Source organism: Cupressus sempervirens, chromosome 6 (assembly GCF_028749045.1).
Source record: "Cupressus sempervirens isolate cs-2001-9-10 chromosome 6, ASM2874904v1, whole genome shotgun sequence".
Classification (NCBI taxonomy): domain Eukaryota; kingdom Viridiplantae; phylum Streptophyta; class Pinopsida; order Cupressales; family Cupressaceae; genus Cupressus; species Cupressus sempervirens.
This window is the reverse complement of record NC_143123.1, coordinates 552994243-553021799: the sequence shown is the minus strand read 5'-3', so window position 1 is coordinate 553021799 and position 27557 is coordinate 552994243. Positions and strand designations below refer to the sequence as shown.

The following is a 27557-nucleotide window of genomic DNA, read 5'->3' as shown; positions in this document are numbered from 1 at the left end:
ATCTGGAGTTGTAATGCCCTGCCTAGAGATCCTTAGAAACAAGGATAAATATAAGCCAAGATAAAAAATTTTAAAACAAGTATGGATGCACACGACATATGACATACGAGGATCACAAAGATCACAATGGAAGACTAACCAAAAATCCTAACACCAATGGATCTCCAAATGCCACTACTGACCAAAACGACTAACAATGGAAGACACAAAACTAAATTTGAATCAAAACATTCTAAATTCAAAATGCCACACCAAAGGATTGAAGAGCACCTAAGAGGGTAGCCAAAACACTTCTTGAGAAGTTTGGGTCAAATTGAAAAGCCTGTTGTCCGCCCGGATAGGTTTTTCCAAATATGAGGCAATACTTTAGATCAACATTGGGTGATACTTTCTAGTATCATACAACCTTTCTCAAGAAGGGGTGCAACACTTTTAGGGTTTGGGTGACACTTCTCTCAAGGGCATGTGATACTTTACAAGTATCGTACGACACTTCTTTAATGGGGGTGCGATACTAGAAAGTATGGCACAACATTTCTCTAAGAGGGGTGCGATACAATCAAGGAACACACGAAAAAACTCTATTGGGCATGCGACACATTATTGTATTGCCCCATTCTGACACATGGTCACCCAAGAATACAAGAAAACTCTTAAGGACAGACTAGAGAGTAAAATAGAGTTAGAACCTCCACATCGAGGAGTATCAAATTCACAATTTGAGGTGTAAACACTCGAAATCAATATTGAAAGATAGAAACACAACCTAACCATCTAACAAGAAATAAAGGGAAATTATAGAAGGTAACATCATAGTGTACTTTAAATAACATCACAATAACTGAAAACAACATCGCAATGTGTAGAACAACCAAACTAAGTATGCGATTCCTCCCAACCATAATAACATCATAAGACCATCATGGGCCCTAGCCATCCCCCATGCATAACATCCCAAGCTACCAATTAGATCGTTGATACTATCATGTAAGGATGCCACTACTAGAACATGCTACAACATAAGCATAAGAAAATCTAACATGCTAGAAATAAAGCATAAGACAATCCTACAAATACAGATAATGTCACCTATCATATGCTATCATCATGATAAGGAAATGTGTCTATAAATAACACCATCTAAACATGATATACAAGCATTCTAATGAAAGCATAAATCACAAGAAAGCATACTCCAAAACCTATAGTACCAAGTGAAAACATCTAGCAATGGTCGCACTAGGACAATATACCATCTCTGTACATTGGTCCCTAGCAGTGGTATAGGTAGCTATGCCTCCCAACCAAATGGAACCCATAGGCCCACCCCTATCATGCTAATGAAGATAATGATCCAACTACAAACACACATAAAGCACAACATCCATGGCTAACACTTATTCTAGACAATATGATGACTAAAACCAAGACATAGACAATGCATAAACTACAGGTCTTGGTCAGACACTCAATGGGCTACTAAGTAGGGGCTGACATCATGGAGAGTCACTTGGCATCAAAAATCCCAAGCTCAACTCATGCATTTCAACTCCTCAATGGAGGGCCCCACACACACACATTTTATTATCTTAATTTTTATCACCACCCAGTATTTTTTTTAGTTATCACTTGATTAAAACTTCTGTGTGCCAACCCTTGGGAAATAGGCACTAGGTTGTAGAAAAGAAGCCCTCTCCATATGCTACCCTACCCTACCCATGCTCATCCAATAATGAGTGCTTGTAGCCATGAAAATTCCTAACCTAACCTAAATGATCATAACTTCTGAAAGTACCACAGAAGATTGGGCCTCACAAGTCACTTGACAAATATACATGCATGTGCTCATGTGTGGTGCATCATCATCACAATGATCATAACACAAGGATTGGATGAGAACACAAAGTAGAAAGTCACTCAACTAGAAATAGAATTAGGAGGATGGATGTGACACACATCCCAATGCAACATAAAAGTGCAATAAAGGTTTGACCAATGTTGAAATGGATAGTCTAGGTCCATGATTAAAGTCATGCCAAGAAAACTCAAAAAAATAGGGTGGCATGGAAAATAAAGTAAAAACCTCCAAAATTTGAAAACTTTGAAATTAAAATCAATTTGACCTTTGAGTACAAAACTCACAAAAATTTAATAATATTTGGGTTCAGACACCATATGCAAAAATAGCTAGCATAATGGTGTGAAACCCCAAAACCCCATCCCAAAAATTGGGAAATTGTTCATACCCGACCAACCAAGTAGAACCAACAAATAGTAATAGAGGTGAACACTAGTTCTTAGCCTCCTAACAAATTGCTATCAGAAACAAAAGCTAAAATGAAGTAGAAACAAGAAAATTGGAAAGCCCTACCTAGCACCAAAAGGGGTAGAAACTGAAATCAAGCTAATAAAATAAATAACACACCGATAATGCCAAAAGTGATGGAAAAACAAGGTCTCTCCAAACTGGATCCAACAAGACCAATCTTGCAAAAATTCCATGCTCACAACTCTCAAAATGAATAGAAATCTAATCCTTTTGGAAGATGATTTCAGAAAAGCTCTCCAATTTCTAATTTGTAAAATTGAAAAGTGAAAAGACAAATCCCTTTTTCAATACTTATTCACTTTTCAAGTGAATAGTCAATTATGAAAAATAGCCAGTTAGACTAGCTAGAATCTAAATCAACCCAAAATAAGTTATTCCTCATAACAGGAATTCACCTAAGGTAAAGCTACTAGAAATTAAATTCAATAAGATTTATAGCTCGAAAACTCAAAATCACAGAACATCACTTAACAAATTTCGCGACAATGTGAACCTCTAAATGCACAGACACACTCATTGGTCTAATCACATAATGCAGATGAGTTCAGATTTAAAAATCACTGAAAGGTTTTAATTTAAATAATTAAAATAAGGATATGTCAACCATATAGAGATGACAATGGTAAAATGAATAGCTGAATCACTAACTATATGTGCCACTACCAGGGATATAATTCCTACACACTAAAACACATGATCAAGTGAAATTGCATATAATATCATAGTTGAAGCAATAATGCATTAAATACCTAATTAATCCATTTACATAACTCATGTTTGCATAAAGCATACAGAGACAAGAATGACATAAATCACCACAACATAAAATCCATCACATAACATAATCAGAAAATATGTCCAAATACTAGATAATCAAATATCATCAAAGACCTATTGTCATCTCAAAATGGCATCAACATAAAAATATGATAAATTGAAAAACATAGCCATATAACATCTATGCTACTAAAATAAGGTATAACATCCAACCCTTAGGTCATCTCAAAGTACAAATAATAAGAGTATAAAGTATCTCTCAAAACAAAATAGACAAGGTACAAACTACAAACATGAGAGGCACTACAAGAATAGTTTAGTGAATGCCTCTTCACACCCTAAATTAGTTCAATCCTCCAAATTGATCATGATACTAGCTCAATACTACATGCCAGATGAGAAGGTCATGAAGAGTGTGATAGGAGAGATAGTCCTTGAGCTTAGGCCACAAAACATTGAGAAGGTTTTCCATCTCCCAAGGGCAAACTAGTACCTTTAGATATATTATGAAGGTGAAGAAATATGGTATAGAGAAAATGATAAAGAAGCTAAGGAATTGGTGCAATCCAAATACTTAATTGATAGACACCCTTGGGTTGGAGAGTACGAAAGGTGGATATGATGTGGGGGTTACATGAAAGATGATATCAGATATTTAATTGTTCTCCTTAGTAGAGCCATGGACCTTCCTATGGAAAGTCACTTGGAGACATGGATGGTACACTTTATTGAAACCATCAGAACAACTAAGATGCCTATTGATTGGGCCACTATCCTGAGTGACAACCTAGATGAGAAACTAATCTTGGTCAAGAATGATCCGCATTTTTTCATGACTTCTTACATGGTATATCTATCGGCAGCAAGGACCAAAGACTACCCAAGGTTTTATTGGAAGGGAAGCATGCAAGACACGATTTCTTGGCCCTATGTCATATATCCACAGATGGTGAAGAAGAAGCTCCTATTGCAAAGTGTGGAATACATTGTGGTAAATGATGGTTTCATTTTTTCCATCATTAGGTTTATTGAAGGTGATTATGCCAAGAGGATATTAGTAGAGGCTTCTACAGGGATAACTGAAGTAGGTGCCTACTACATTTGGTTCAAGACATTTACTTATCTTTGGGTGGCTAGTACTCTCATGTGTCCTAAAAAGCTCCTGAGATACCCTTCAAATTGGCTCATACTACTTGAGATAGAACATCAACTCACTTATGCATATGACGTCAGAGTGAGGAAATAACATAAGAAAATATGGGTATGATGAATCACCATTGGGGCATTTAAAGTGAAGCAGAAGCAAGATATTTCTACCTTCAACTCAGAGTGGGATCAGTATCCCCTAGAAGATTATTAGGCTCCATGCCCATATTTTGATAACATTAGGATGGTTAAACATCTGGTGGGAAAGAAGTTTGTACATGAGGAAACTCATGAGGATCAATGGATGACTGTGATAGATGACTACAATGTATGTATTATAGACTATTGTAGAATGAGTCTACATTTGGTAGAAAAGATGCTCAATATTGTGATAACCCTAAAGGCTTGGGACAAGGATATCCCTAAGATGATGGATCCCTAATGCAAAAAAGATTTGAAGGTACCCCTACTAGAGGTAAGTTGGATCCCTGCAAATAACCACATAATAGAAATACAACACAGGATACACAATTTCATACCAAATGCAACTCTTTATTCATAAAATAACTATTACATGCAATGTGCTTGGTTGTAAGGCCTTATAGGTTATAGCCAAATACAATAGCAATTACAATAAAAATAGCTCTATAAGATCCCTCAAGATCCAACTCAACACTAGCTAGTCCATATCCACGCTCTAGTAGAAACCTCTAGGGAAGATCTCAACATGTGCTCACAAGACCAACCAAGCAATCTCCTTGTTTCACAAGCCTTAGCTAATAGCCCTTCTCAAAATTTGCTCCTCCACTTCATCCTCTTCTCTAAGCAAGATGATAATCTCTCTTAATACTCCACAAGACACCCCTACTTATACCTAATTAAGCCACAAGTCAGCCTAGCCCAATACAAACTAAAATAAACCCTTACATTAAATTCCCATGCAAGCCACAAGTCAACTGCAACACAAAATAAATACATGTAAAACAATTAAATGCCAAGGTTAGCTCACACTATAGACAACTCGAGCACCATGTAGAGACCAAGATATGACCGAGTGTCAGAAACCACCACCGAACATCAACAACTCTCTCGAGCATGACCAAGCCCTTCATTAACCAAGCCAACTTGAGAAAAACTACTATCGAGTTCCCAGTGCAAACTGAGCCATGGTATATGTTGAGTTCCTCCTTTGGTGATAGATTCCCTTCAATGACTGAGCTACTTGGTCCACACTAAAACTAACATCACTGAGCTCTCAGTGCATGCTGAGTGCCTTTGATAACCAAGTACCTTCCTCCTTCTTTGACCAAATCACACATCTTTCTTTGACTGAGTCCTCCAACTCCAAGGTCAAACCACACCAACATGTAGGATTACTAGCCAACCAATGATGCTTCTACATTAATCCCTTATATAATTGGGATAAGATCTATGATTGACCCATTATGAACGTAGAAATAGGGTGTTAGGAGAATGATAACATGGATCATTAGGGAATACATGTAGTTGAACTCACAAGGCAATGGATCAGGAAACCATTTTGGATAGATCTAGTTCCCCAAACCATACCTCTACAGGTTACAACCAAACACAAGAAAGGAAAGGGAACTAAAGTCACAATACTAACCTACCCTACCAAATCACTAGTGAGGTTGAAAATGGTACACCAACATTAGATGAAAGGTAAATTATTTTGAGACTAGAAAAGGAAAGGGTAAGAAGAGGAAGGCAGCCCCAAGGGTAGGAAAGAAAGTGGCTGAGGCCTAAGCAAAACCAATTGTCTAGGAACTAGAAGCCTAGCAAGAGCCAAGGAAATCTCAACAAGATCAACAATAGGTAGAGCTGATAGAAGAGAAAGGAGTACCACTTCCTAGAGCCTCAAAGGAAGAAGCCTCCTCATCGGTGCCTAAGAGAGCCCAAATAGAAACAATAGTGGTAGGTGTGAAAAGGTGAAAATTAACGAAGAAAATTCCTTCACCAAAGGTACTAGAAACCATTCTTGAAGAAGAGGACGAGGAAGAAGGGTAATAAATCAAAATTTTCCCCTTGAATAAAAGAACTCGCTTGACTAATGTGATAGAGGTGGAGAGAAGAAGAAGCTCAACTCAAACGCCTCCATCTATCCCTGGGGAGTCTATCCAAGTTGAAACTTCTGAAGATGAACAACAAAAATGGATATCAAAAATGGAAGGTGAAGGAGCTAACATTTTTAACCTCCTGGATTTTGATTTCATGCCTGTAGGCACTAACATGGTGGGAGATAAAATAAGGAATACTCCCAAAAATGATTCATTAGGAGAGGATTGAAATCAGTTGCCTCCTCTACCTCAAGGACCCCTCAGCACTCCTTCGCCACTAGCATAGGACACAACAATTTTTAGATTGTGGTGACTGATCAGGGAAGTATTGTACATACTTCATAAATTCTTTGGGGTACTATTCACCAATGGTGGGCTACTATTTGCCAATCATGGGCTAATATTCATCAATGGCTAATATTCACCAATTGGCTATTGTTTATATTTGCCAATTTATGGCCGACATATTGTAACTAATTTTAACCCTAAAACGGAAAAAATACCTGTATAAAAGGGCTTAGGGTTAGGGATTGTTTCATAAGGTGATGAAAAAATTGGTTCTTGTGGTAGTATTGAGCTATAAGAGATTACAGATTGTAGTCAAGTTGTAATCATTGGATCGTAATAATATTGGACTTGTTGTTTGGTGGAGGTAGCCCAGGGATTGGGTGAACCACATTAAATCTTGGTGTCTTGTGTTCTTTTCTGTGTGATCTATTCTTTTCTGATATTGTTTATATTTGCATGTAATTATTATTTTTGTCTGTGGTCAAATCCTATCAATGATAATAATGGATAAAGGGTTAGTAGCTCTACCTCCTTCAACAACCCAAACAAAAATAGAAAATCAAAATAAAAAGGAAGGAGACTATGAATAGTTATAGGCTGATGAAGTATTTGAAGAAGGACAGATAGTAGAAGAAAGGCCGCACATTCCTCCAGATGCATAGGCCAGATCCTTAGCCTAATATAGCACAAAACCTCTCTCTGAAGGTCTCCCTAACATGAGAAGACTCTAGTGAGGAGTGATAAAGGAAGGGAGCATGCTTCAAAACCAACTTCTTCAAAAAAAATATGTCACCAATGGGGACAAAACCATCATGGCTAAAGAAGGAGGTCATGTTCTGAAAAAAGAAGCAGATCAAACTGACCGAAGATGAGGGAATAACGAAGTTGATAAAAGGGATGAAGAATTCTGAGATACCTAAGGGTGATGCTAGAACTCTTGCCTACATAATGAAGAATCAAGATTAGGACTTTGTAGCACACATCGCCATTCCTCCCTATTATGTCAACACCAAAGAACTGATTCCAAAGGATTACCAAATGAAGGAGGTGATATTAGAAAATCCCATAGTAGATATGACAAAACTTTTGATCACTACATGCCTCAAGCAAGTGTTCAAACATATGGATCAAGATGAGTCAGAGTTGATAATGCTACAAAAGTATAATGAGCTATTGAGAGGATACTTGAATGAGGTGGTGGGACCTATAGACCAGGATAATTGTGAGATCACTCTTGGAGTTTCACTTGGAAGAAAGTAGGAAGGGCCACAATTGGATTCATTTTTGGATGGTTGTCAGCAATGGCATCATAGTTTTAAGAAGAGAGGAGTGCAAATAATACAGGGCAATTTGAACCTGTTGCACAACATCCAAAATAATTTTGACAAAGTGGTTTCTATTATAAACCAAGATTTTGGGCTAATGGATGTAGTGTGTACCTAGGCTAATGACTTACAAGCACTTAGATCTATTAAAGGACAGAGGTATCATATACTGATGGACATATACTTAGTAGAGGAGCTAGATAAACAAGATGATTGGAAATAAAAAATATCGTTAGGGAATAAGGTCAGAGAGGGATTACACGAAGGAATCCAACATATAAAGAATAAAGATCAAGAGAAACTTTTGAAAGAAGATAAGTACTAAAATGTTACTAGCCTTGAGATTTTGGAAGATGAGTCAAAAACCAAGCTTTCCTTAGTGCATACGGTGCTTCAACAATTAAGAGATACATTTGAAAATGCTTTGTTAGAAGATGATCTACAACAAGCATTTAAAACTAAAGAAGTAATGTTGGAACTAGACATCAAGCTTGAGGATTTTGTGGATACCAAAATAGATGTAAGAAACTACTTGCAAGTAATTAAGAATAAGTATGATTCATTAGATCTACCAGAGGCTAGTGAAGTTGTGGAAATAATAGAGACATTCAAAGGCAAACATCCATACATCATTTTGATGTAAAGGGGAAGAAAACCTAGATGCTGGAAAATCAATTTTGACACTTAGAAGATTTTTTGGATTGTGGGGTCCTATCACCATGGTGCATAGGTACATAGGTTCACTTTTCTCAGAGGTGCGCCAATAGTTTTGAAGAAGAAGTTGTGTTCCAGTAATTAATTACCAATTGTTATTTTAGAATATTTACATGCATCAAAAACACATTTTGACTGCAGTTCAACTCTTAGAAACACCTAGAGAAGGCCGAGCTTCCTTTTTTAGAGCTCCAAGAGACTTCTAGATCATCTCAAGGCTTTTGTCTTATTATCTTCTTAATTTTTATTCTTTTGTGTTATGTAAAGGCTCATGCACCATTAATTGATATAAAGAAGGGCGGGGACCTACTTAGCACCATTTAGAGAGTCAGTTTGTATGTAATTAGCTTTATTTTATTAGTTTTTTTATCATGAGTTTGCATTAGAAGAGCTCTCACTCCTAATACAAAAGGAAGAGAGGATTTCTTTTAAATACATGGATGTAAAATGTACTCCAAGCCATTATTTTGATGCAATAATATATGCTATTAGTGATCTCATTCTGAGTGTAGCTATTCTTGCCAGAGTGTGTTATTTTTTTGAATGCATGTGCATGAATAATAATGGAGAGCTAATTTATTTCGCTGTTATAATTGTGTGATCCTTTAATTCTAGTTTTTGGCTTATGTTAACTAATTTCATTGTTGTGACAAATTGGAGAAAGGATCATCTTTGTTCTCACATAGCATTTTGTCTCGTATGAGTGCACTTTTCGCAGCCTTGCGATTTGATGAAACATGAAACATCTTTTGGTTATTAGTGAAGTTCCCATCGGCGATTGCATCAATGAAGTTGGGGAATTGTTGCTCCTAGTTTCATTGGTTTCCTACCAAGATCCTTTCAATAATTTAATTCACAAACATGTTGTTACTTTGGCTTATTTCCATTAGGAATTTTCCCTTTCAGTTATTTGCTTGAAATCTCCAATTACTCTATCTTTGTTATTTTATTTTCAAACACTTGGTTAAAATAGGAATTCATATAGTTGCATCGATAAAATTGCATTCATCATAAAACAAAAAATATAAAAAAAATCACTTTTGTTACATTTCAACAACTGGTGTGCAGATTGGTGGGTACTAGCAAAGGCCTCCTTGTGAACATACACATTTATCTTCAATTGATTTAGCCAACATCTTGAAAAACAACCATCTGGAATCTTTGAGTTTGTCATTGATCAACTTTTCAAGAGAGAGATCCAAAAGGATTTCTGTCGTTAAGCATCATGCAAAATGACAACTCAATGCATATGAGATTTAAGACTCAATTAGAAGCAATGTGGAAATCTAAAACTCATATACAAATTTGAAATTTGATTTTTCTTAATTGTGGAAAACTCATGATTAGATCTTTCCTTTCAATGCAAAAAAATAACACATTAACTGTCCTGAATAAGCTTATCTTATGTGAGCTTATAACATCAATAAATAATTATTAACATTAATATATGAGGCATAAACTAGCAACATTATTGTAGCATCATAAATTGCTTTACTATACAATTTAATGCTTAATTAGGCTCCATTTTAGCATGTGTAGCCTCCCACATCCATCAACTCTTATTCCAACCTAATTTTGTACATATTTCTAAGATCCTCTCTCCAAATAGAACCTCTGGCCCAAATTTGGCCATGTCTTAGATTGACAAGGATAATTTGGTCGTCCATGTCCTGAAAAGTCACATTTTTCCTAAAAAGTCATCCCTATCCCTATTGATTGGTTTTGAATTTATATAGGGTAATGGTTATTTGGTTTTAGGAGGTCTTCTAGATCCATGTCAACTTCCTTTGAGTTTTGCTTCCCAAAATGGATAGGAAAGGAATATAAGAAAGACTACCTCCCTCAATTTGGTAAGAAAATTAGAAATCAAGAGGCACCCAATTTCAAGTAAGCAATTCAAAGAAGAAAGAATGAAATCATTCAAGGAATAAGTTTTTAAGTATTTAAGGCAATATTTTATCCCACTATATTTTCCATTTTTGCAAGATTCAACAACCTTCATGCAAACATTTCTTTTATGGTTTCCTTGTAGATTTTTGTGAAGCCATATTATTGCATCAACACTTGTGATCACATCATAGGGCATTACATCAAAAAGGTATAAGACATCTTATTTCTCAAATATGGTCTTCACTATATACCAACACACTTTCCTTTGAAACATATTGCATTTTAGTTTCATGGTTGATTCCAAAACCAAATTTTGACTAAGGAAAACCCTTTTCTACACAACCTTTTCCATCATTTTATGTGCATGAATAAGTAGCAAATGTATAGAAAGAGATATAGACAAATTAGGAGAAAGGCTAGAATCTACAACTGATTTCATCAAAAAGTGTTAGGACAAAGGTGAATGAGTCACCATTGTTCACGAAAAAGGTAGGAAATTTGCACATCGTCCCACTCTGGCTTGATATTTGGTTTACATGTCAGTTATAGTCTCTAGTTATCAGATCTAGTCTCAAAATTAGTCTGTCAATGCCCAATCTCCCTGTGCATGCAAAAACTCACTCTTTCTTCCTAGCTTATCCTAGATCTTGCATTTTCCAATTATATTTGCAGTCATTGTCCACAAATAGAAAATGATCATTACATTTGTGTATTTCTTGAGCCTTGTTAAGCCCAATGAATCATCTTCCTTCTCATGTTAACAGGGAGATAGCCTAAGCTTCCTAGTTTGTCCACGCATCATATTGAGCTTTATTTTCCTTTATTGCATTTTTATAGGTTAACCTTCATATTTTTCAAATCTTTTGATATTTTGAAACTTAATTGAATTTTATAAGTTAACCTCATGTGTTTCAAGTTTTAGAATATTTTGAATGCGAAGAATATCATGTGTGCAGCTCTACAATTTCCATCCATCCATATCTCATTAGACATTACTATACTTTTATTCTTCTTTTTTCCCTTACATGTTTAGAGTGAGATTTATGCCTTGTATCTTGACATTGAACATTTTTTCCCAAAATTAATCTTCATTATTTTGACTACCTCCTTTTGATTTAGTAAATTTAATTATTTTCAAGAGAATTATCACAACAAAAACTCTTCACAATATTATTTTTACTATATTAATATTTAAACAATATTATTCTAGTCGACAAGTATTTGCCTCAAACTTTTGTTTGCTCAATAGAAAGTCAAATAGAACATTGTTTGCAAATTGGGTGTAAACATTTGACTGAAGAAATGAAAACAGATATTTTACAATATGAAAAATAAAACAAGAGAGTTTTCTATTTCAGTTTTTCCACGCGATTTTTAATTTGAGTGCTTCGCAAGTCAGTCTTTAAAATATTGCACATGCTTTTTCAGAATTTTCTTTCAGACTTACAAGACTCAAAGAAAATATTTCATATTTAGATTTGTTGCAGTTTGACTGGTTATCATTGCTGAATCTAATTTTGTCAAAGTAAACATGTAGCTTTCAGATTCTTCCATGACGAAACTAATAAGATGGTATGACCTCATGAATGATGTCTTCCATGTATTTTGGCAATTCAACTTTTACGATAGATCATTGAAGGGACTCAAATTCCCATACGTGTAAGGTGCAGATTCATTTGAGGGAATTTGGTTGCCATTTTTGACTGGTGTATGAGTCAAAAAAAAGATCCATTTTGAATGTTACCTAATCAAATAACATACTGCAAAACAACTCCAAAAGTGAATGCAAGCTGAGCCTATATATAAACATGCAAACTTCATTACACTTATTATGAAATTAGTTTCCAAGCCATTCTTGGTACATCTTTGGGTCGAGAGGGATTTGTGAGAACAAAAAGATTGAATCCTTCAGAACTGATCTTCTACAGATGGCCATGATGAAGAAGCATCACTGCGAAACTATTGTTCCAAGTCATCTCTATTATTCATCTGCTAAAGTTAATAATCCTGTCATGGCAGCATCACCTAGTGAGCCCAATAAAATTGCCATGTTCAGTCCAGCATATTTTGGCGCATGCGCCATTGGAGGAAGTCTCAGCTGTGGACCTACTCATACTGCCGTTACACCTCTAGATGTTATCAAATGTAACTTGCAGGTAAAGTAAACTCGAACCCAAGATCTCTTATAATGGGTAGAAGTCTAGATCATTTATTATTTGTTAAAATTAATTATTACTATTATGTGTTAAGTTCGTATGGACTCGAATCTAAGACCTCCCAAATGATAGGTTCACAATTTATCATTGTGCTGTAGACTCTTGTCTGATCGTTCTGTTGTAGACTCTTATCTGACATACTGATTTAATTGTTATAAAATATGTGTACATTGTTTTCCCAGATTGATCCTGTAAAATACAAAAATGTCTCTTCTGGTTTTCGTGTAATGGTAAGAGAGCAAGGATGGAAGGGATTTACCAGAGGATGGGCTCCAACATTTGTGGGGTACAGTGCACAAGGGGCCTTCAAATATGGATTGTATGAGTTCTTCAAGAAATATTACTCAGATATTGCAGGTGCAGAGTATGCTGCAAAGTACAAGACGTTGATCTACCTGGCAGGCTCGGCTTCTGGAGAGGTTATTGCTGATGTTGCTCTCTGCCCTTTTGAGGCAGTAAAAGTGAGGGTGCAAACACAACCTGGCTTTGCCAAAGGCTTGTCTGATGGCCTGCCCAAATTAGTCAGAACGCAAGGGATTCTTGGGTATGTTGAAAACCTCAAACCAATCCTAAAATTCACCATTAAACTATATGGTTGTTATTGTTTGCTTGTGTACGACACTTGGTCTCTTAATTAAAGATTCTAGGAATTTTCAAATATAAATTTGTCTGCATATAATTTTATTATGAATAAGAGAAAGCAAATTTCCACAATCTACAGATAATCTTTGAATGTTTCTGGATTCAATTGTCACTGTCTTTGGCATCAACATTTTGGATCACACTCTGTGATCCATCATCAGAATGAATGATAGAGAAGAAAAAAACAATGATGATGGATCACAGTGTGACATAAAATGTTGATGCAAAAAACAGTGACACAATTGAATCCAGAAACATTCAAAGTATATTATGAATTTTCGAAATTTCAAAGGTCTCTTTTCAAGAGGTGGTGCTTGTGAGTCATTTGGGAGCATTATTGCATTTAGGGACTCTGAACTTTTCTTAATCGCAAGCTTTGCAATATCCTTTGTGGGTTTCGTTCAAGTTATTGCCTTTTCATTCTCTTCATTTTCCTTCAAAGTTTTTGGAGTTTATAACAAATCAAAAGCACAAAAGGATATGTTGCTAAGTTTTTAAAAAGTTCCACCATCAGTCTAATCTCATCACTTTCTCATTTGAATGGCAGTTTGTACAAGGGCATTGGACCACTGTGGGCTCGTCAAATTCCTTGTAAGTTTTTTTCATTTTCTTTCAGTACCCTTAATAGCTTAGTGTGATGCATGCTCCTTATAGTTATAATTCTCTTGTATGCATGGTTCTTGTGTTTCAAGAGGTCTCCTACAGTGTAGCTGGGGCAAACTCTTTTGTAGTCCATTATTGATTGTTGCTTGCCAGACCCTCTCTCTGAGTCAAACATATGAATAAGCCCTGATAATGCATCTGGGTTAAACATAATGACTCCACCTTTGCACCTGCAATCATAAATTAGTGACATATATTTAAGTAAATCCATAGGAATAAGTAATGCAGATCCTATTGACCCCTAGACAACTTGATCAATCAGACTCCAAAAGATGCCCAATAACCCAACAGGTTTCCTTACTCTTTCAATTGGATACTTTGCACAAAAGGTTTCTTTTCAATCTTCAAACCTTATGGCTTCTCCTAAACCTTCGTAAGGGTCTCCTTAGACTTATCCCAACTTTCTTTACCAGACTTCACACACCCAAAACATTCTTTGCTTCAATTTCATCAAACTGTGCTGTGTTAGCCTACTAGCCCCAATTAGCCCTCCAGAGTCTGTTTATTGCCTTTTACTCAAAACTTCTCTAAAAAAATTTACAATATAAAGGTTGATTAGGACACCCATTTGGATTCTCTACAACATATCTCAAACTAAGATATACGTGTTTTAGTGCAATAGTTCCAAACTTGACTGTGGCACTGTTTTTAGGCACAAAATAGCCTCTTTACCCAAAGGAACTAACCTCAATCCTTTTCCAAACTTCCCCAAACTCTTGAAAATATCCCCAATGGATTAAAAACTAAGGATTTTGTGGTTTATTTGGTTATCCACCCTATACAGGCCTCCTATTTATCAAACCCTCACTAAATTAGCCCAAATCCTAGGGCTTTCTAGTTTGAACCCTTCTCTTCACTTATGGATCTCAAACCAAGATCCAATACCATGTAATCAACATGATATTTGGCTGTGTCACAAAAAAAATATGCCTCCTTAAGGCAAAACTCCGACTGCTACACTCTTGGTACCAATTTTGTGCCGTTGATCTGCACTTTCCAATGGTACACTCCCAATATGGCTAACTCTCCTGCAATGGTAGAGTTAGTGACACATATTATATGCTAGATTGAGTCCTTTCCATTAGAATCAAAGGCTATTTTGGAATGGCTGAAAACATTATTGAATCCTTTAAAATGTCTAAGGAAATATCACTGTTTTAAGGCAACTGAGCACCAAAATGAAGGGCAATTAATAAAATGAACAGAATGCTTCAACAGAATATTTGTGAAATTGAATCCAATCGGAGAAAATTCAAATCACTACACATTAGACTGAAACAAGGATCAAAAGCATCCCAAATTTGCAAGAAATGTAGCTTCTTATCACAGTCCGTACCAGTCAAAGCTTCTCTGCCCGTACAATGGCCTTCCATGGATTTAAATAACTCCTAAATACCCTCCCAACCGATCTGAGCAGTTGTTCCTTAACAAAAGCCAATACATTAGTTTTATCATTCCTCACCAAAATAAGACTAGCCGTTATAATTCAAACTTTTGAATTTGAAACTCTTATTTAAATAAACTAAACTGACTACTATCCTAGATCAATAACCCTTTACGGATCAAAACGACTTATTCAATAGCTCCAACCACTTTTAGGACCCTTACCAATCCTAGACTCATGAGATGCCATATTTGGTCCTATGGTCCCTTCAAGACCATTAGGACATAAAACATTTACATTTAGATCTTTACATTTGTTTACACCAAAGGCCATTATTGGCCTTAGGATATCATAGATGATACCTTGGAATCCTCCTTTGGTTGTGATCTCATCTCATATCCATCTGCTCTTATAGGTTCAGTTGATCCTCTAGGTGCTCTTGCCCCAATAAGGGAATGTCAAACCTGAACTGAGATGATATATACTAGTTTTAATCCCTTTTCCAAATCTTCTGTTTAGGATAATTAAGTGGTGACATTATTACCAATAGGTTACAGATTTAAGATTCTAATGACATGGCAGTATTTATCTAAGATTCTAGTGGCATGCCCCTGTTTAACATACTTCTAATTGTCCCTGCAAAAGCATTTACAACGAAGTCTATTGGCTTGCAACTATATTGCAGAGGGAAAAATCTATTATCCTTTTACAAACTCCATGGATTCTCCAATCTAGATCTACTATAGATCTATAATTCTAATGAAACAGCATGTCCAAGATATTAGTTTTAAGTTATGCCTAATATACTGTCAGTGTGGAAGCATGCACTATTACAGGGCATTGTCTTACCTACAGATTGGTCAAATTGGTTAATTTTTACAACTCCATGACTATTTTCTATTGTGGATTATCTTTAAGTGCTTGCATAAATACATATTGGTACAATTTGGATGACTAGATTTATAAGGAAAATGATATTTGCTAAACAAAATTGCCATCTAATTGATGTTTTTGTGTATATGGATACTCATTACAGACACAATGATGAAATTTGCATCATTTGAAAACACGGTAGAGCTGTTGTACAAGCATGTTATCCCTACACCAAAGGAGCAATGCAGTGCCCCACTTCAAGTGGGTGTGAGTTTTGCAGGAGGATATATTGCTGGAATATTATGCGCTGTCATTTCTCATCCGGCAGATAATCTAGTATCATTTCTCAACAATTCTAAGGGTGCTACTGTGGCTCAGGTAGGGCAAAGTCAATGTTTATTATTATTTGTTGCAATTCATTATTATTGTCTGTCAAGTTTGAGTAGATTTGAATCTAAGAACTCTCAGATAAGAAGCTCACAATTTACCATTGTGTTGTAGGCTCTTGTGTCAATTTTTTTCAAATTTGACCACTAATATTTTTAAGTGGTTAATTTCTTTAGCTGTTTACTTATCCGAACTTTGTGATGTGTTTTTCAGGCTGTGGAAAAAATGGGGCTTGTTGGTCTTTGCACTCGAGGTCTTCCTTTGAGAATTCTTATGGTTGGAACACTTACTGGAGCACAATGGGGAATCTATGATTCCTTCAAAGTTTTTGTTGGCTTGTAAGTTCAATGCTATATACAATTTATTTATAGGTTTTTTATTATAAATAACTATGTTAAGAGGCTGGATAGATGAAACTTCTATTTGATTTTTGATTTTTGAATATTATTATTGAATATATACTATACTGAAACATCATTTCATAACTCGCATGCATTTCAAATTATATATGTATCGTATACAGTACCCCTCCTTGTCCAGTTGTCCCTTAGCCCCCAGCCCCTCACCGTCCCATTGTCCCCCATCCCAGAAACTCATCTGAGCATTCCACCCTAGAAACTGAAAGTACCCTAGCGCTGGTGTTGCACCGGAAAAAATTTAATCAATAAAAATAAAAATCTCTTTTCTCTCTTTAAAATGTGGAAAAATATTGTATGAAAAAATATGTTTTGTTAATAGTGAATTTTAATGCTTTAATGTTGAATGTGGGTTTGATACTCTTTCTTCTTTAATTTATACAAGTTACTAGATTATGAACTTTCTTTATATCAGTAACTGCCATGAAGATTTAACTTATTACAGAAATTAATTGATAACTCTTTGATGTAAATTTTAAATTTATGTCTGTACTTTTCAGCAGGGAAATCTAACGGTTTTTCTCATTTATTTTTTGCAGCCCAACCACAGGTGATCACTGATGATCATTAATGGTGAAAAGCAACTGCAATCCAGCGCAGAGGAATAGACGGAGTGAAACGATAATGATAGAGATTTCTTTTAATTTCTTAGTCTAGTTCAAATTATAATTGTAATTTTTATTTATTATTCTTTTTCTTCAAATTTAATTTGAAGCATTCATCATATGTTCAGCTGTAATAGATATCTTTTGTATTATTTTATATAATGATGAATAAATTTAAATAAATTTGTTATTATTAGTATTATTGTAATAGACTTTTGGTGAAAATTCTTTTCTATGATAAAAGAATTTAATTACAATTGAATAAAACTAATTTTAAATTTATTTATTTAAGAATAAATTAAAATTAAAAAATAAATTAAAATTAATAATAATATAAGTTATTATGATGTAATATATTGTACATAAATAATAAACTTTTAAGTTTAGCGTAGAATATAATTATAAAATAATTTTTTAAAATTTGAGTCATCTTTCAAATTATATATTTTCTTATTATAAAATAATGAGAACATAATTTTGTATTTTGTAAGTGCTCTTTTATTTTGTAAAAATTATTATTTAATTGAATTTTTCTATACAAATAATTAAGATAATTGAAAGAAATTCCACCAAATTTATTACTTCCATTAATAATGTTCATATCATTTTCTTACATTTATTTATTAAAAAAATGTTTTAAATTGTATTATATATACATATCTCCTGATATTTCACCACCCAAAAAAAATTGAATGTAAATAATGCATTGTTGGTTTTATTAATACCCAATCTGAAAATCTAAATCCTAGCTTTATATTTTGTTAATTCCATATTTAAAAAAATTTATGGTCTTCTATTCTTGGTCTTGTTTAATGTGACTTTTACATTTTGCCAATAATGATTGAATGCAAACTCCTATTCAATCTTCTAGTCATTGGTTGAGTTTTCCATTATTTGTGCATTTTAAGCTCTTGATTAAATGATTTAGAAGTTTAGTGAACAAAGTTCCTTAAAAAAAGCTCAAGTCTTTGCCTTTCTTATATATTTTTTCTCATCTTATGTTAACATGTTATTGATAAGATTAATGAGACGAAAATAATAACTACATGCAAGTATTACGAATATAGAAAACAATAAAGCACACATAAGAGAACACAAGACACAAAGATTAAATGTGGTTCACCCAATCCCTAGGCTACGTCCACCAACAATGAGTCTAATATTATTATTATCTAGTGATGTCAACCTTATTACAATACTGTTGCAAGAAGCTACTATCTCATTATCACACACTAAAATCCATAACCCTAAGCCATTTTATACTTGTTTTTTGTCACTTACAAAATTAGGGCTAGATTAATTACAACACGTTGGACCCCAAAAAACTAGTTGAAAAGATAGCCCCTAAAAAATTTCCTGAACCACGATGAGAATACTTAGTGAATGTACAGTACTTTCTTGATTAGGCACCTCACGCTGACAGTTATAGGTTGTGGCATATTACTTAAATAGAGCTTTGAAATAGATTTTCCTTACATGTTTTTATTTCTTCTTAGGATTTTTCCATCAGTAAATGAATGAATATATGCATGATTTTAATAATGTTTGCAAGGCCAAAGCAACCTATGGGTGTTGGAAATCTATTAGGAAAGTAAGATACTAAGAGGGGGGTGGGGGGTGAATCAAGATCTATAAAACTTTTATCTTCTTGAAACAAATCAAATGTATTCACCTTTAACCCATCTCATATCAACAAATATGAATCATATAACCATAAACTAAAATAGATCTAACTATTCTTCACATCCATAAACATGAAAGTAAAAGTAAACACATAACAAAAAATATTTGGTTACCCAAAAACCCTCCAAGGTGAAGGTAAAATTGGGTGGGGATGACACCCACAAAGCTTCACTACAGTAGCAATAAAGTGTCCTTGTTAAGGATACAATGTTTGATCACTTCTAGAGATCTACCCTATGAGGGATTTACCCTAGTAAGAGCTTACAAGACTTATTCAGTCTACCTCGATTAAAGGATTTAAACTTACAACTAAGTAAGCACTCTATTAGGAGATTTACATAGGCCTATTAAGACCACTCTATTAAGAGATTTACCCTAATTCACTTGCTAGAATGTATTACTACATGATCCTTCAATTAGCACTTTGATGCTTGATTACAAATCTCCTCTCTTCAATTCTAATCTGATAAAATTTTTTATGCCCTTCACTACTAGGTTGCTCTACCTAGTCTTTGCTTCTAACATCCAAACATCACCTCTTTTGCACATACACTTGTAATATCCTCCCCTGATTTGAACTTTGACTTGTAGAAATTTAACTTATGGAATATTGTCAAACACTTTGTATGCAAACTCATAAAGCTGATTTCCTCAATAAATTGCTTTCCAATGAGTAGATAATACACATCATAACATTTTCACAAACACTTGGCACACATTCAACAATATATGAAAAATCTGGAAACTCTTTCAATCTGCTGATAAAGGGTGATTTTTAAATGTAGATGTGCACTTACAGCTGCCTTAAAGGCTGCAACAACTATTCAGACTTGTATTCAACAATTATTATGCAAGTATCAAAATTTGATAGAAGAAACTCAGAATTAGTTGCCGTAGTATTTTGTAGATGTAGTCGGCAACCTTCCAAACTTCTAATCAGCCGAAAAAACAAGTAAACTTGATACCAACACTGTTCACGCCGTACTGTAGCAAAATACTGTTCATGCTGACTGTAGCAAAATATTGTTCATGCGGCACTATAGCAATAACTAACTTCAGATCTGCACCTCAAACCCTTGTAAATTTCTTTATGCGAACGCCCCAAATGAAACCTAGTGTGTTTCCTGAAGTGAAAACACCATTTATCCTCCTGACTGTGTCTTCCAACAACGAAGAGAATGCTAGCAAAGAGGGATTCTGTCCTCCAAGCCCGATAATCAGATATCCAGCAACATAACATTAATCTTCATCCAAGCATACAAAAAAAAAAGCTCTTCCATTTCTTTTATAGTGTTCTCACAAGAGCTCAATCCTTCGTTTTCTCAATGTGGGATAAAACATAACTCCCTTTATGTACCTTATGTCTCCAATGTGTTATAAAAATAAAGGGAACTCTTTTAATTTAAATATTTCCCACAAACTATAGTCTATGCATTAATAAAGTTAAATATTTAAATTTAACTTTATAAAATGGCTTTATCAATGCATAACAAATCTTATCAATGATAAATAAGTTTTCCTATCGATTTTAAACAATTACCATCGACATACCACTATGATTGAATGTCCGGCCATGTCCAAGATGACTTATTATAAATAGTAAGTATGCCCAAAGTTGCCCCAGAACCCCTTAGGAAGACCTGCAACTGAAACTGTCTAGGCCAAATGGCCTCTAAGCCCCTTTAATGTCCTAGTTAGCCTACGGGACTGTGGGGAAATAGGCTAACGACAACATCATGCTATGAATGCTAGAAAGGGGACATTACAGTCCGCCCTTCCCAAAATTGCTTGTCCTCAAGCAATTTCAGCTCTGGATGCTGCAATATCTGCTCATTTTCCCAAGTAGCATCCTCGACAGGTAGGTTCCTCCACTTCACTAGATACTCCCTGATAGTCCTCCTGTGAAGCACCCTCTCCCTGGAGTCAAGTATGGCCTCGGGAACCAAGATAAGCTTTCCCTCATCATCAAGAGGTGGCAATACTACTGAAGGCACCACATTGTGACCCAATGCCTTCTTAAGGTGTGACACATGGAACACATTATGCACTTTACTGTCTGCAAGCAACTCCAACTCATAAGCTACTTCGCCCACTCTCCTGATTACTTTGAACGGTCCATAGTAGCGTGGTTTCAATTTCTCTACTCCACTCTTCTTGAGAGAGGACTATCTATACTGCTGTAACATGAGGTACACCATATCTCCCACCTCAAAAGACCTCTCAACCCTGTGCTGATCAGCATATTGCTTCTGCTGATTTTGTGCTTTTTGCAAATTTTCCTTCAAGGATCGCATAATTTCCTGGCACTCCTGTAAAGTATCCTTAGCCTTAGGCACCTTGTTGTCCCCAAATAACAAATCCAAAAAATTAGGAGCATCATACTCGTACAGTGCCATAAAAGGGGACATTTGAATAGACATATGGAAAGAGGTATTATAGCAGTACTCCCCTAGATGTAGCCACTTCACCCAAGCCTTTTGCTCTCCTACAATGTAGTTTCGAAGGTACCCCTCAACCCATTTGTTCACTATCTCTGTCTGCCCATCAGTTTGGGGGTGGTAGCTGGTACTCGGAGTGAGCTCTGTTCCACATAACCTGAACAATTCCTTCCAAAAGTGGCTCATAAATCTGTTGTCTCTGTCACTGACTATGCTCCGTGGTATCCCATGTAGTCTGAATACCTCTCAAAAAAATAGTTCTGTTATTTGTGCTGCTGAATATGTAGACGAAATTGCAAAGAAATGTGCAAATTTCGTCAATCTGTCTACCACAACAAAGATACAATCCCGACCCTGTGCCTTGGGGAGGCCTGTGATAAAATCCATGGAAATGCTATCCCACTTCTTCTCTGGTATGGGTAGGGGCTGTAGTAAACCACTCGAAAAAGAATGTTCATGTTTGTTCTGCTGACACACAGGGGATTCCCTCACAAACTGAAGCACCTCTAATTTGAGTCCTTTCCAAGTGAAGCGCTCTCTCACCTGCCGATATGTCTTAAAGAATTCAGGATGTCCTGCCATTGGTGAATCATGAAATTCCCTCAAAATCTTCTGCTTCATAGCAGACCCAGGTACTAAATAAATCCTTTCCTTGTAGATGATCAGATCATTTACGACAGTGTATCGACTATCTTGAATAGCTCCCTCAATAATGCTATATGCCCAACTATCCTTAGCATATTCTACCAAGATCATCTCTCTCCAATCATCCATGACTATCCCAACAACAAGCAAATGAGGCCTTCTAGATAAAGCATTTGCAACAATATTTTTCTTCCCTTTGACATAGGCTATGTCAAAATCATAGGCCTATAATTTACTCACCCATTTTTGTTGCCTGTCATTAAGGTCCTTCTATCCAAGAAAATGTTTCAAGCTATTATGATCTATTTTTACTGTGAACCGGCTTCCCACTAAGTACTGCCTGAACTTAGCTAGCGCGTGCATGATTGCTAGCATCTCTTTGTCGTAGATGTTGTAGGTTCTCTCCACACCTCGTAATTTTCTACTCTCATATGCGATGGGATGTTTGTCTTGCATGAGAACAACTCCTATGCCCTCTCCTGAGGCATCACACTGCAGCTCAAAGGGCCTGGTGAAATTTGGAATGGCTAAAACAGGACATGTACTCATCAGCTCCTTAAACCTGTCAAAACAATCCTGAGCCCTCTCTGACCACTTGAAACTATCTTTCCGTGTCAAATCTATAAGTGGTGCTGCTATCTGCGAAAATCCCTTCACAAATCTGTAGTAGAACCCACAAAGCCTAGAAATCCCTTGAGTTGTGAAGTGTTCCTCGGTGGTGGCGAATCCAGAATGGCCCTGATCTTGTCTGGGTCAACCCGAACACTTCCTGCACTAATAATATGCCCTAGATAGAGCAACTCTATCATCCCAAACTCACATTTACTCATCTTGGCATATAATGACTCCCTCTCTAGAATACTGAGCACTGTATCAATATGCTTCAAATGTTCCTCCCAAGTATGGCTGTATATCAGTATATCATCAAAAAATATCAACACAAACTTCCTCAACTGATCTCTGAACACTCTATTCATACAGGACTGAAAAGTGGCAGGGGCATTTGTCAACCCAAAGGGCATGGCTAAGAACTCAAAATGTCCATAGTGGCATCTAAAACCTGTCTTCTCCACATCCACCTCTCTAACCCGTATCTGATGGTAGCTGGATCTCAAATCAATCTTGGAGAAGTAGCATGCACCATGCAATTCATCAATAAGCTCATCGATGTGCGAGATAGGGTATCGGTTCTTGATTGTCTTCTTGTTTAGCTCCCTATAATCAATGCACATCCTCATTGTACCATCCTTCTTCTTCACCAATACTACTGAAGAAGCGAAAGGACTTTTTCTTGGCCGTATGTGCCCCATGTCAATCAACTCCTTAATTTCCTTTTCTATTTCATCCTTACATCTCTTCAGATGGTGGTAAGGTGTGATGATAACTGGTTTAGCCCCTTCCTCTAATTCAATAACATGCTCGATTCCCCTATCCGGGGGTTTCCCTGGAGGTATCTCACCAAACACCTTAGTATGTTTGGTTATTATTTTTTGTACATCAGGTGGATACTCTTGTTTATGCTGCTCTGTCATCTCAGGCATTACTCTAAACTCTGCTGCCCACTGCACCTGATCATGTCTAAAGAAACTCTGCATCCGCTTGAGTGACACCACTCGAAATCTCCCATCTGACAAACCTCTGAGCACTATCTTCTTACCATTTGCCTCAAAACTCATTTCCATTTTCTCAAGGTTAAATTTAAACTCTACCAAAGACTTCATCCAGTTCATCCCAAGCACCATATCCTGATCACCAATGTTGACCACAAAGAAATCACCTATCATGTCATAATCTCCCAAATGAAGCTGCAAGTTGGAGATTTTCTTGGTACATTCAATTTTGAAGCCATTGGCAACCATCACCTTAAATCCCCTATGCTCCTCTGTATGTAGCCCTCTGTATGTCACAAACTTCTCATCAATGAAGTTATGTGTCGCCCCTGTATCAATGAGTGCCACAACTCTCTGTCCATCCAAGGTTCCCCTAACTCTGAAAGTGATGGTCTCCTGTATACTTGACAACTGAGCTATCATGCTATCACCACGTGCTTCCTCCTGTGAAGAACTATCGTCATCTCCATCTGATTTAGATGACTGCTCTGAATCTCCGTGTATTGACTCTTCGGCTGAAAAGTACTCCATCTGCTTAGCTTTTGCTTTCAATGGACACTTATGTGACAAATCCCAAGGCTCCCTACAATGAAAACAAAGCTTCTTCTTCCTGAAATCATTAAGTGTCTCATTGTCCAACCTCTTACTTTCCTCCTTAGCTGGTTGAACTTCTTTATGAAAAGGTTTCCTGTCCTTATCTTTCCTTGAAGGGAAACTCTTTGCCTGGAATTTATTTTTTGAAGATGAAGAGGAATCCATGTCACAAGCTTTCTTAATGGCTTCCTGCAAAGTGGGAGGGTTGAGAGCTTTAATCCACCCTCTCAACGGATCAGCTAACCCATCCATAAATAGTGTTGGAAATGAGAATGGAGTAACTAAGAGGGGAGGGGTGAATCAGTTACTACAAAAACTTTTCCCACAAGTCCCTTAAGATGTCAAAGGAAATACTCATTGCTGATACTCATATAATCAAACTGAAAACACAAGAAACAAGAGACAAGAGACACCAGATTTAACGTGGAAACCCAATATGGGAAAAACCACCAATGTAACTAGTTACTGTTTTTCACTCTTCTGAAGTGAGCCCTGTTAGGAGCCAACCTTGTTAAAGGTTACAAAACACACTGTTAGGTGTGACCTTGTTAGAGGATTTAATCACCCTGCTAGGAGTGGCCTTGCTAGAGGTCTTTAGATCAATTCAACTGAATTGCCACCTTGTTAGAGGATTTTACAAAAGGCTGTTAAACCCACTCTGTTAAGAGATTTGAGAACACTGTTACAATTGTTAGAAAGTAACAATGAGTGATCTGAAATAAATACAACTTATCTTTGCTGATACAGATCTCTGTTCTGTTCCTCTAGATCCTCTCTGATCAAATGCAACTCTGCATCTCTGATCCTTCAGAAATTTGCTCTGACCTTCCTTATAATTCACATATTAGATATTCAATCATATCTGCTAGCTTTTTCACATTCATACTTCCATACTTGAATTCGCAACTTGATCCTTCATATATACCTTTCAGATTATCAAGTCAGCTCAAATACAAGTTACAATTATAAATAATTGTGCTATAAGTCGGCTTCATACATTACATAAAGTAATTAACTTTAATTACTTAACCTTCGAGAAATCCTTCGCTGGCCGACTTAACTCGGTAAATACTGCACAGAAAATAATTCCTGTGGTAACCGACTGAGCTCGGTTAATACAGAGAATTTTGTGAAATCCTTCAGTTGCCGAGTGAACTCGGTAAACACCGATTTCTCTGACTTTCCTTTGATGACCGAGTGAGCTCGGTTAACACTGTCTGCTACTTTTCTTCGATGACCGAGTGAGCTCGGTTAACACTGTCTGCTACTTTTCTTCGATGACCGAGTGAGCTCGGTTAACACTGTCTGCTACTTTTCTTCGATGACCGAGTGAGCTCGGTTAACACTGTCTGCTACTTTTCTTCGATGACCGAGTGAGCTCGGTTAACATTGTCTGCTACTTTTCTTCGATGACCGAGTGAGCTCGGTTAACACTGTCTGCTACTTTTCTTCGATGACCGAGTGAGCTTGGTTAACACTGTCTGATGACTGATATGACATTTGTGTAACATCAAAGACAATCATGCAATTATCAATTGTATCCAATAATCTCCCTCTTTGGCATTGATGGCAACACAACATGTCATAGCAGAATGAAATTTGAAAACAAGTCCTTATCAGCACAATGTGTCATCAAAACAATTCTCCCTCTAAGATGATAGACTCTCCCTCTTTCAGTAAGCTCCCTCTGTGAAGGAATTACATAAGAACTTTCTTTTTCACACAAATTTCAGAAAGATATGACAGTAAAGTAAATCTCTCCCTCTTTGTCTACAAATGCCAAAGACAATAGAACTTAAATGAATTGTAATGTACCTTTAGTACTGATTCATATGCAAAGCTTCCAGATTTGACTGCATCAATAGATAGATTTTCATTTTGGTATGCGTTGATGCATCACTAAAACTTGTTTTTAGTGAATTTTGGATAGGGGTGTAACCCCTAACTTACCTCTGAGATACAAGAATGCATCCTTAGGTAGTGGCTTTGTGAATATGTTAGCAATTTGTTCCTTTGAATTGACATATTCCAATCTGATCTCCTTGTCTTGTACCAATTCTCTGACAAAATGATATTTGATTGCAATATGCTTGGTCTTAGAATGCATCACTGGATTCTTTGATATATTGATTGCACTAGTATTGTCACAGAACATAACAACTGGTTCTTTGATTTCCATCCTCATTCCTTGCAATAACTGCTTAAGCCAAACAATATTTGAACAATTTACTGCTGCAGCAACATACTCTGCCTCTGCTGTAGATTGGGATGTACAATTCTGCTTTTTGCTTGTCCAAGAAACCAATCTCTTTCCAAGAAAGAATGCTCCTCCACTTGTGCTTTTCCTGTCATCAAGGTTTCCTGCCCAATCAGCATCAGTAAACACTTTCAAATCCAAATTACCTCCAAATTTATACCATAGCCCATAATCTTCATTTCCTTTCAAATATCTCATTATTCTTTTGATTGCCATTATATGAGTTTCTGTTGGTTTTGCTGAAAATCTTGCTACAATACTGACTGCAAGGGCAATATCTGGCCTAGTATGTACTACATACTGCAACTTTCCAATCATAGATCTATACAGTGTTTGATCCACTTCTTTGGATTCATCTTCCTTGGTAAGTTTCAATCCAGTACACATAGGGGTTCCAACTGGTTTACAATCCTCCATACCAAATTTTTTTAATAACTCCTTGATGTATTTTGACTGTGTGATGAAGATGCCATTCTTACTTTGTTGGATTTGAAGACCTACAAAGAATTTAATCTCACCAAACATAGACATCTCAAACTCCTTGTTCATTTGTTCTGAAAATTCTTTGCATAGATCATCATTGCCTGTGAAAACAGT

At 36.1% G+C, this 27557-nt stretch overlaps 1 protein-coding gene across 1 annotated transcript; it reads left to right on the top strand.

The window, feature by feature from the left end:
• The first annotated feature begins 12331 nt into the window (after positions 1–12331).
• On the top strand, positions 12332–17929 carry LOC149553453 (mitochondrial phosphate carrier protein 2, mitochondrial-like). Its single transcript, XM_089788899.1, has 6 exons — positions 12332–12703; positions 12946–13307; positions 13953–13996; positions 16489–16703; positions 16926–17050; positions 17668–17929. The coding sequence occupies exons 1-6, from the start codon at positions 12476–12478 to the stop codon at positions 17687–17689; spliced, it is 996 nt and encodes a 331-aa protein (XP_089645025.1). The 5' UTR covers positions 12332–12475; the 3' UTR covers positions 17690–17929.
• Positions 17930–27557: the final 9628 nt, after the last annotated feature.